General features: G+C 41.4%; 1 protein-coding gene across 1 annotated transcript; it reads left to right on the forward strand.

Moving 5' to 3' along the window:
* The first annotated feature begins 277 nt into the window (after window positions 1-277).
* oma1 (OMA1 zinc metallopeptidase) lies at window positions 278-10,231 on the forward strand. Its single transcript, XM_023340118.1, has 8 exons — window positions 278-991; window positions 2,177-2,405; window positions 2,589-2,762; window positions 2,888-2,995; window positions 4,165-4,293; window positions 4,478-4,552; window positions 5,208-5,357; window positions 8,158-10,231. Exons 1-8 carry the CDS (start codon window positions 642-644, stop codon window positions 8,470-8,472), a joined length of 1,530 nt encoding a protein of 509 aa, XP_023195886.1. The 5' UTR covers window positions 278-641; the 3' UTR covers window positions 8,473-10,231.
* The last annotated feature ends 1,087 nt before the right edge of the window (window positions 10,232-11,318 follow it).

Below are 11,318 nucleotides of genomic sequence, written 5' to 3' on the forward strand. Positions count from 1 at the left end.
GCAACAGATTGTAGTGATACTGTGATGATTAATGATGTGATTTACCCCAAAGTGGCCCTCCAAATAATTTGGTCCCCATATAACTTTGAGCCGGCCCTGCAAACAGGGATAATAAAGCCAAACTACTTTTTTTTTTTTACCCCATGAAAGTTAACCACGGGGTAGGTAAAGCCATATTCCTCATTTGTAGCGGATTTGGGCCATAATGTGACTGATATGTGAAGAGGAACCTTCATTGCGGAAGTGTTTCTGCGGGGAATCATTTGAGAAGCGGGAACAGCATTCGTTCCTTTATTTTCTTAACACCCGACGTTACGTAACATGTCCTGTCATATGGGGCAGGTGAGGGATTAAGATGTTTTAACTATGTGCCTGGCTGTTATTGCAATGTTTGGACCATCGTGAACACCAGAACGGTACCGGCGCCATCGCTGGAAAGTAGTTGCCAAGGTTACAAGTTATCAACCGACCAGTGGGAATGACTTTGAAGGTTGAAACCGGAAGAAAAGCTAAACATGGCACCAAGACACTTGAAACACTTTAAGATCTCTGCATCGTCCTACGTTATAGTTATCGGTGCTACACGAATGTTTTATCACACCTGCCTTATGAAGTAGCGCTTGTTAAATTTTTTGACAACAATGGCTTTTCTATGTGGTAACTCCTTAAGAAACGCGTCCAGTTTTTACTTTCACATGAATTTGACTCGACATTTCCAGCTCTGTAAACGAGCTGATTTTCCTCTGAAGAAGAAGAAGACCCCGGTCTCAGTATGTTCTCCAAAAATCTCGTCTAATTTGAGAGTCTGTGCAACTAGACAGTCTTTTCCAATATGTGGCAACGTGCGGACGGCGTGTTCCCGGATAGGTTCCGTCCAGACCCAGTGGGGCCACCACTTCCACACCTCCTCCTCCTGGAGAGCTCTTCCTGCTCCCCTCCTATGGATGGTCCTCAAACCTCTGCAGAAGCTTCTGGCTATACTACTGGGCAGGTAGGGAACGGATGTCGGATGTATTATTGTTCCCGACTTCAGTTATGTTTTACAAACAAGGTTTTTCTAACATAAGTACATCGATAGTTAATATAATGTTATCAATACTGAACAATCCATATACTGGAAATAATAGAAACTGAATAAATTTCCACTTGACTAAAATCACACAGAAATATCACATGAGGACATAATTTCTCTGCATTTTGAAGAAGGGTTTTTAAACTGAAGACTATTAGTTTACAGTGCTTTGGGTTGTTTAAGCTGGAGTGAGCAAAGTGGTACGATCTAAAGAGCTTTCAGAGACCTTCTAAAAAAAAGATTGTTGCAAGAATTTTACCGTGTTAAATAGATTTATGCTAAAAGAAGTTACCAAAACCCCCTAACATGCCCTCAAGTATATCCAGCAAGTTCAGGTAAGTTCATAAAAAAAATTACATTTGAAAAAGAGTGTTTAAATTTCATAAACGATATGAAAAAAGAAATCTCTATGCTTAAAGGAAAACATGAAGCTATTAAATGCATTTTTGTTGAAATATACAGTTTACTAACCAAAACTGGGTTAATTCTTGTTTAAGTTTATTTATTTTCCAGACTTAAACTGTAGATTAGATATTTTCTAATAAATGACAAGGTGTCCTTTATTTACTTGATTATAAAACAATAAACATCAGTCACCAATGCCATTTAATGACATTTGTATTATGAAGTAAAACAAACATATTGCTTTACAGGCAATAGATTCCCTTATTTGTTGATTAAGACAATAAACAATTATCTTTAAAAAAAAACTGCTTAATGCTGAGTTAAAAAACAATGCCGTTTGAGTTCACAAAAATAAAATCCAAACTCAGCTTTATTCAGGCCTTTAGGGAAGTGATTCCAGGCACCTGCACCATATGTTTTGGTTCTCACTTTGGGATAATTAAAAACCTGCCACTTAGCGGGTTCGTCAGACCCTCGGGCCTTCCGTTGCCTCTTTGAAGATTAAAGGATTAATCTCAGTCTGTATTTCCACAATTCTGTTTTATACTCTCCTTGTTTTTCATTCTCTGCCATGAGAGATGACAGTTTTCCTAACTGGAAGCTTTAAACGATTACTGTCTTTGTAGTACTGAGCACCACTGGCCCATGTGTGATTTTTAAACTTACTACCCGACTGTTTCTCCTCCCTTTTCTGGGCAGGAGTCTAAGGAAATGGTGGGGCTCTCTACCAGACAATCGCCGACAGCTCGTGCACGAATGGCTCCGGAGGCACCGCTGGCATCTGGCGACGGGAGCAGGAGTTGCTTTGGTGATCGTGGCCCTTCTGCTCCTAACACACCTGGATGAGTCCCCAGTGACCGGGAGGATCCGCCTCCTGGTGTTCAGCAGGGAGAAGTACATGGAGCTGGCTGCTCTGACTTCAGAAGCGGTGAGAAACGAGGGCAGGCACTAATCCCTACACTGTTTCTTAAATATTCAGGCTGCTGAACTGTGATTCTCAGTAGCAGCTTTACTCAGATCCTCATAATCTGCAATGAAAATGATATCTTGGAAAATGATATCTGGGGGAAATAAAACGGGACCAATATTTACAAGTAACCGTGTGTTTCAGCACCTGGAGGAGTTTGCGGAGCTGCTTCTTTCTGTCACTGACCCGCTTCACCAGATGGTGGAGCAGGCGGTGCAGCTCCTAGCACAAAGGAACAAGGACATCCCAGAAGTGTCTGAAGTCCCCTGGAGTGTTCATGTGGTAGAAAGTCCCCAAATCAATGCCTTTGTCCTTCCAGTAAGTATAAAAAGAGACACAGACCCAAAACTTTTTTTCTTGTTCATACCCCTTGTGACTTCAGTACAGTGTGTGGCTCAGGCATGCATTCTGATTATGCTTGTTCTGTTTTTTTTTTTTTGTAGAATGGGAAAGTGTTTGTGTTCACTGGGATGTTAGGAGCCGTGGCAGATCTGGACCAGCTCATGATTGTACTTGGACATGAAATGGCTCATGCTATACTGGACCATTCGGTATACTGGACTTTATGCAGTTGGTGTTGCTTTATTGTTTTTGTTAAAGCAATTTAACCTGTCATTTTTTTAATTATTTGGAATCTGTTTTAATGTTTATTTAGATTTGTTTTGATAGGCCAACATACTGTATAAATGTGAAATAGGAAAAATTTTAAAATGACAAAAAAACATTTCCAGAAACCAATATGAACTAGATAAAAGTTCTTGAATTCCCAAGTGTTGCTGTCCCTTTTTCCTGTTGGCACAATGTCCAGGTTTTGGAATATGAAATCAGTCTCTTGTATCTTTTCCACAGGTCGTCATGCCTTCTAGAAAATGACCCTATTTATATACCTTTCTTACATATCATTCTAATTTTGTTGCCATTTTCATACATGCAAGATTTGCGAAGTGTATGACTAATAATAGTTGTCGTGCCGACAGTTTCTCCGACCTGTGCTGGCCTCACATATGAGGAAAAGTTAAGAGCACTGCAAATTCAAATGTTTGGCATTTGAATTGGCAAACTTGCCATTAAAAATGGCCTTTGTTCATGAATAGGAAGTTGCTTCTTGAATTTTTTTTAATTGTCTTCTTTGAGTTTTATGACTTTGTCATTTTGGAATGCATCAATTAATACCACCTTGACTAGATATCATCCTTTGTTCCATCTGAGTCGGCTTATTTTGACTGTGGCACCACTTTCGGATTTCTTGCATCAGACTTTGCTGCGACTCTGTGACAGTCCGCTCCAAAGAGCTGTCTAGCGCTGATTTATCAGTGCTCATTTCTTTTTCAGAAACATTCTTCTCCCTGCAGTTCTATAATCCCCGTTCACTCTGTTCTAAAAGTGCCTAATAACGTTTCGGGCATTTCAAGTCTGTAGACGTCCGGGGAGGAGATGCTCGGGGGAGATTTTAATTAGCCGAAGGGGAATGAACGTCGATGACCTCGAAGTTACAAAGTTAGTGTGCCGTAACGGATAGACTCTTAAAACCTCTAAATCTGTTGTAGCGCATAGTGTTTCAGCAGAATAGATGAGAACAATCAATATGTTGAAGCTGCACCATTCCCCTCTCTCCCCCTCAGAAAGTTTTCAGCTCTGGTTTTCTCTCTTTAACCTTATTCCTGCTGTTGATATGCTGTTGCTTACATCCTCGTTTCATCTTCTGCCCCGCTCCCTCCAGGCAGAACAGGCCAGCCTGTCTCATGTTGTGGACCTCCTGTCTCTTATTGTGGTGACAGCCATCTGGGCTCTGTGTCCCGGGGACATCTTGGCAGTGGTGGGAGGGTGGGCAAAGGACAAGCTCACGGAGGTGAGGTATTACTATTCATGATTTGAGTCATTTGAATATTTGGAGCTGCAGGGTGTCGAAGCTAAAGTGAGAATGGTAGGAAAAATTACAATGTCCAAGAGTTGCGTCAGTTTTAAACTGTAAAATGTGAAAGTTGTGTTTCTGGATTGTTGTGTGTAAAAGTTCTCGTCTTTCACTTTTGCAGCTGATGTTCAACCATCCCTACAGTCGTAAACTGGAAGCTGAGGCAGATCAAGTTGGATTGCATTTAGCTGCTAAGGTAACACTACTAAGTTTGTTTCACATTAGTCCTGAATTTAGCTACAATATTGCTGCAAAGTCTACTGTAGATTCCAACCATTTATTATTGTTATTACAAAGTACTGACTTGTGCTACACACATCTGCCAACAATTTGATAATAATGAAAGGTGCTCCTTGTTTAGTTTAACCTTTTAAGGTCGACGCCCGCCCTGTGGCGGGCATGAGGTCATGTTTCTGTGTGGGTTTTTTGCTCCAATGTGATAATAAATTTTGTCAAAATGAAACAAACACTGTAAAATCACAAAGTTTAGGATGTTCTGAAAATAATGATACCAAACAAGGTAAGGTAAATAGTTTTTATGGTGAAAATATAAGGGTATATTCAAAATTAGACCAAAACGGCCATTTAGACCCAAGACTCCAAAGGGTTAATGTTTAATGTACACTGTAAAAAATTAAAGCAATAAGTAGAATCATTTTCTATGTATGTTTTGCTGAAACACTTTGCAATCTGCCAACGAAGCACAAGGGGGCACTGTTGTCAAACTAAATTAAGCTCCTTTAGAAAGGCTTTTCATTTGTGTGCTGCTGTGTTACTTGTGTATTTTTTGATTAAGAATTGTATATGAATATGTGTGTGGGGGTGTGTGTGTGTGTGTACATCTTTCCCAGGCTTGTGCAGATGTGCGAGCAGGCCCCGTGTTCTGGCAGCAGATGGAACTTGTAGACAATCTTACAGGGAATCCCACTTTACCCGAGTGGCTGTCGACACACCCCTCACACAGAAACAGGTCCGGTCAGATGGACCGCCTCATCCCAAAGGTAGAATAACACACAACAAGCCACATTCAGCGGTGTCTCCACCGGTTAATAAACAAAAGCATTTCTTCTTGGGATTGTCACAAGCCGCCGACTGAAGCGAGAGCATTTTTTATCCTCGTCGGACGTTTGTTGTTTTGAACAAAATGTGTAGCTTTAGGTGCTGTGTGAAGATGTCTTAATAGAACTAATGAAGCATCTGGAGAGATGTGTGCCCACCTGCAGACACGGAGAGGGAGCCACAGAGGAAGCAGAGACTCGGGGAAAGGGAGGAAAGGATGCAGGGCCTTAGGAAGACAGGAAAACCATTTTGTAGTGCCAGGCCCTGGATGCTTGGCACAGGCAAAATGTCGTGTAGGATTTGAATGTTTTGGATCTGGAAGAGAACAGCTCTTATCACTAGCCAATCAGTCTCACAGGACGGGACTCTCTGCTGGCGCGGTGGGAAGACAATCATTACTATCTTAAGGCTAAAAAGAAATCAAGAGGCACTAAAAATGAAAAACAGCTTCGGTGGTTGTGTGCTTTATACCTGTGAGTATTTTAGCTAGCCATACGTGTTGCTGTAGTCGGAATATCGTCACTCCATCAGATGCTCCAAGCGGTAACGTCGAACAGATGGGCAAAGCCTCTAATTGTCCATCAGGTGGCAAAGTTGTGGAGTTTGTGCATCGCTTACTTCCCTGTGAGACAGGCTGACCTCTAGCAGCAGTTGTTGTCGAGGCCAGGATGTAGCTGCAGGCAGTGAAGTGATGAACGCTGCGGCGTGGGTATTGTTTGTGTGCACGAGCTGATAAAACTCTGTCTCTGGTGCGATAATATATAATACCCAGCTCACGCCAAGCAGTTTGATCCAGCCAAGCAGCACAGATGAACCGGCTAACAGCTGAGCTTCATCAGCTGAAAGTGATGCATAATATGATGTTTTTAACCTTGCGAAGTGGTGACAGCCTCAAGCTACTTAACCCGACTCTTCTGGGGGCACTCCTCCTCCACAAGTGCGCTCGTCATCCTTAAGCAAAGCAAATTAAGTCCACAGGTAGCATGAGAAGGACAGGCTGTCGAGTGGATAGCTGAGTGCATGTTTGTACACGGACACGCACACTTGTTTTGGAAAGCATTCACCCCCTTTCTGATTGTTTTCTTTTTTTTAATGGGTTTTTTAAATGATGGGTTGAAACAAAGGCGGTGTGTAGATTGAAGTGAGAAAAAAGCACATTTGGAAATCGAGGTGGGCATTTATCATATCGTTTTTCATTTATCGTGATACATTTCTTGCGCTGGTAGGAATTTCGATTTATTGTTGCCACGATAAATTCCAATTAATGGTGTTTAAAACTCCCCCAAACTGTCCGCATTGGCGGCATTGTTATTTTTCTGATTTTCTCCACTGTTTGTTCAATAAGAATATCAACAAATATCCGCAAAATTTGAAAATATGACTATTTGCTGTGGGTGTGTCCAGTTTAGTGATACAGATCACACTTCTTTATGTGACTGGCGTCACAAAGGAGTGTATTAGCAATGGGAATGTTCTTCAAGAGCTGCATTTGTGTTTGTGGGGCCGTGATCGCTGTGTCATGTCTTCACAGCTGTTCAGTTACCTAAAATAAGATGACAAAATATTGCGGTAAAACCTTTAGGTTCATATCGTCCACCGCTATCTAGAAATAGAAATCAGCATAAACCCAGCTGTTCTGTGAAGGACTCAGAGGTTTGATGGAGAATATCTGTGAACAAACAGCATTACAAAAACTAAGAAGCATATCAGACATGGACAGAAGTTCCAAAGCAGGGTTTGGTTATAAGACAATACCCCAAGCTTTGGACGCCTCAAAAAGAAATTGGTAAAAAAAAAAAAAATGTCAGTATGGCACAACTACAAACCTAGTTGTAGTTGAAAGAGGAGCATTAATCAGAGAAGTAGCAAGAGGCCCCGTGGTAACTCTGGAGGGATCCAGAGCTCAGGTGGGACAATCTGTCAACATGACTACTGTTAGTCATACAATCCATAAGTCTGGCCTTTATGGAAGAGTAGCAAAGAGAAAGCCATTTTTTAAAGGAAGCCATTAGAGGACCCATTTAAAGAGTCCCACGGGAAATGTAGGGAACACGGCTAACGTGAAAGGATGTACTTTGGTCAGGTCAGACCAAAACTTGACATTTCCATCGCACCTAACCCATCAAAAGTTCTATTTAATCTGAAATCCTACAATGCAGAACACAGTTAACATATCAGCTCCACAGTAAAACATGGTGGTGGCAGTATTATGCTCATGGGAACATGGATACAGGTAAATATTTGGTCATCTTGAGGCTGCAAATGAATGGGGTTGAGGTTCTCCTTCCAGCAGAGCTTTATCTAAAATCCCACTAAAATACATTGAAGTTGAGGTCAGTAAGTTATAAGATATGAAAAAGTTGAAGGGATGTGAATATTTTCACAACGTATATGAGATTCTAAGTATAGAAGAGGGAGTATATTTAACTACTACAAGTATATTTATTACAAAAATATGCTGTTTAATAGATATATTCAGTAGTACTTGGGTAATTCACACAACCATTTATTTTTTCAAGTTAAATAATATTAACTTATGAGTTAGGTGAGCTCTACATCTAGTTGACCAGCGTGTTTGCAGTGGCAGAGCAGATGAATTGAATTAGCTTGAATTAGCAGGATTTGCTTCAGATTCAGTATTGATTGATCAAAGCTACTTGGTGGATAGACACGCTGCATCATGATTTAGCGCTGTCATCGATTAAAACTATATCCGTATCTGCTTTTTGTTCATCTGTGCAGGCTCTGGAGCTGAGGGAAACTTGTTCATGCCCCGCGCTCTCTCCTGTTGACCCTCGAGTTGTCTTCTCAAAGACCGTCAGCGAGTTGCTGGCAAAAGCTAAGGAGCAGGGGGTCGGAGGGTTGGAGGGGACGCACGAGCCACAACCCGTTTCTGCCTCCGTAGCACTGCCGGTTTCTCAAACGGCGCTCGCTTCTCCCTCAAAAGTGGATCGGTTTAACAAAGACAGGGTCCCTGCTGTCACGTCTCCTCTCCCCACCGCTGCAGGGGAAGGATCCCAGCATGTGCTGCAGAACACCAACCAGCAGGGGAGTTAAAACCCAAACAAACCTTCAACAAACTTCACACACTCTATTGACAAACTTGATACAGTTTGAAGAAGCAGGATTATGTATTGTCCAGACACATGGTGTCATTTTATAGCACAATCAAGTAACTACGTTAGCTTTAGTCGTTATGAAAACGCTGTATAAATCAAACATGACTTGAAAGAAATTTGACTTTGCGATCTTACGCCTTGAAATTGGGCCTCTGTCTCTTTAAGAAGCTCCTGCTTTTACAAAGACTCCGCCTTCAACACGTCATCCCAACAACATTTCTCCTTTAAAGCTTTTACAACATTTTTACCAGCTTTTCACTGAGAAGTACTTCATGCGATGAGCTCAGCGGATGCAGAGTTCCAGCAGGTGTTTGCTAATTGCTGCTGCCGCTAGTCTGAAGGAGATAGCTAGTATTTTGCACCTCTGAATGGTTGCCACGGGAGATTCAAGGATTTCTCAAACATGCATTAAAGAATCAAAGCAACTCTCCTGGTGTGTCTTTGATGAAGGAAAACCATTATAAAATTCGAAAAAGTCCAATTTACATAATACTGCCCCTCTAAAGCTTTTTGTTTCTTTCCTACATCTATATGCAGCCTCTTAAAGTGGTCCCTAAGTGCCCAACACTTTAAGATCCCAACCATTATAGTCTTGGCCACAGTGGAAGACGGTGTTTGGAAAAGTTTTCCAAAAACAGATTGCTGAGAGTATAATAAATAATTGTTTTTTTTTAAAATGGGGCAAAAAGTCAGCAAAACCAAATTGAGAATGCTGTCCATGTCTGGTGTCCGTAAAGATGCCACTTTAATTAGCTAACCTTGACCAGGGAAATGCTGCATTAATTAGCAAAGCTCCCATACTTTGTGAGATTAATATGTGCATTATTCATCGATGCACGGCAACAGCCAGGAAGAAGCACTTAGGTGTGCATGTTTGATGCTGCGTCCATAGCGAGGTGAGGCCTTCTACGTTGCGGCTGCGACCGTCGCATTCTCATGCAGCACACACCCTATGCACTTTATGCATTTTCTAGCCTGGGGGACCTAATCAGGCGAATTGATGCTGGCCTGATTTAGGACGCAGCCCTCTGCACAGGAATACCAATGTCAAGGTGTTGAGCTTTGAGGGTGGAAGAAAAAAAAAATGATGGGACTTTTTTGCTTTTAAAACTCTCATTTAATAAGGCAAGCAGAGTGAGAAAACATTGGTATTTACAGCAATAGCCTTGGGGAGCAGTCACGCACCGAGCAGGGGAGGGCAGTTATGGTTCAAAGCTAATGGTGTTCTTTTATGTGCGAGTGTGTGCTGAAATTAAATGGTACACTTGGATACACCATGAAATCAAATTCTACAACTGTGTTATCATTGCTGAAAATTGGTTTATTTACGTCATGCTTTTTAGATTCAGACCCAGCCGGCAAAAAGTTTTTCCATGTAGCTGGTGGTGGCGGCAGGAGTTTGTGCTTTAACCGGTGGGTTGTGGGTTCGAACCCCCGCTTTGTCCCGCTCAGTTGTTGGGGTTTTGGGCAGGACACGTCGCCTGCCTTGTCTGGTAGTGGTGCGTAGCTTCAGCCCCCGGGCGGCCGTGGCTACAAACCTGTAGCTTGCCACCATCAGCTTGTGAATGTGTGTGGGAATCGCTGAACGTAATGTGAAATACTTTGTAGAAACTGTAAAGAAACTGTTTTCTTTCAGCAATTCAAGAGAAATATGTCCTGTAAACGCTTTTATTAAATTAAAATTGTACTTGAATCAAGTCTATCTTGCCTGTTTTTATTCCTCTGTCAGATCTATAATCTGACATGGATTAAATTGCAGAAAAAAAGGAATACAATATTTTTGTTTTGTCTATAATCAATGGCCACCTACAAAGAGCAACACAAGATAGTTCCAAACAGAGTGAAACGTGGGGATCCTATTTAAAGAGTTAGCTTGAGGTCCTGTACGTCATCATTATTTACAGATAATGTCGCGCTCCTAGATTCGTAGACTGCTTCCTTGCGGGCCCCTCACAGCTCATTAGAAAGATGTAAAGTTATGAAATCTCATAAAATATTACCACAAGACAATCATTGCGTGATGAACGCTGTCAAAACGCCCAAGAGTCAGCCTCGGTACTGCTCCTTTGAAACGTCTGCCAACTGTTACAAGCTCCATCATCTTGAATACAAGATCAATTTTGTCATGTCTGCCACTGCCTTGTACTCATACGTATTGGACTTTTTCACATTTTGTAACCGTATCTCATTTTTATACAAGTGTAACAGGATCTGATTTGGAGTTGATGTGATAAACCAACATGAAATGAGGAGAAGTGGAAGTGGTGTGTTCTTTTTATTTTTAAAGAGTTTTTAGAAATAGAAACCTGAAATGTTTCGGCATGAATTTGTATTCATCATCCTCGAGTCAATCTTTTCTAGAACCACTTCTTGCTGCAAGTACAGCTGCTGGGTTGCAACATGCAGACCTTGACATTTCCCCCCCCAGTTCTTTGCAAAATTGCTCACCTTCAACATTGGTTTTAAAGTTTTGCCATACATTTTCAATTGATTTTAGATCTAAACCTTTTACTAGACCATTATAACACATGAACTGTTGCATTGTAGCTCTGATAGATGGTTTATATTGAGTCATCCAGCAAGAAGGCAAACCTCAACCCCACTCTCAAGTCTTCATCAACCAGTAGCAGGTTTTCTTTTAGCAATTTCCTGTGTTTACTTCAGTATCTCTGCCTATCTTCTCCTACATTGCATGGTAACTGTGACTAAAAATCTCAACAACAAAAAAAGCAACTGATTATTTCCCGTGCTGAAGAGAATTATCCCATCAACATAATCCTGCCA

The sequence above is a fragment of the Xiphophorus maculatus genome, chromosome 9 (genome assembly GCF_002775205.1).
Source record: "Xiphophorus maculatus strain JP 163 A chromosome 9, X_maculatus-5.0-male, whole genome shotgun sequence".
NCBI lineage: Eukaryota > Metazoa > Chordata > Actinopteri > Cyprinodontiformes > Poeciliidae > Xiphophorus > Xiphophorus maculatus.

Excerpts from the sequence above, each read along its gene's own strand:
- oma1 (XM_023340118.1), top strand. The coding sequence starts at position 642 with ATGGCTTTTCTATGTGGTAACTCCTTAAGAAACGCGTCCAGTTTTTAC. Across the intron at positions 2,406-2,588 it reads CTGCTCTGACTTCAGAAGCG|CACCTGGAGGAGTTTGCGGA; the intron begins GTGAGAAACGAG and ends CGTGTGTTTCAG. Across the intron at positions 2,996-4,164 it reads ATGCTATACTGGACCATTCG|GCAGAACAGGCCAGCCTGTC; the intron begins GTATACTGGACT and ends CGCTCCCTCCAG.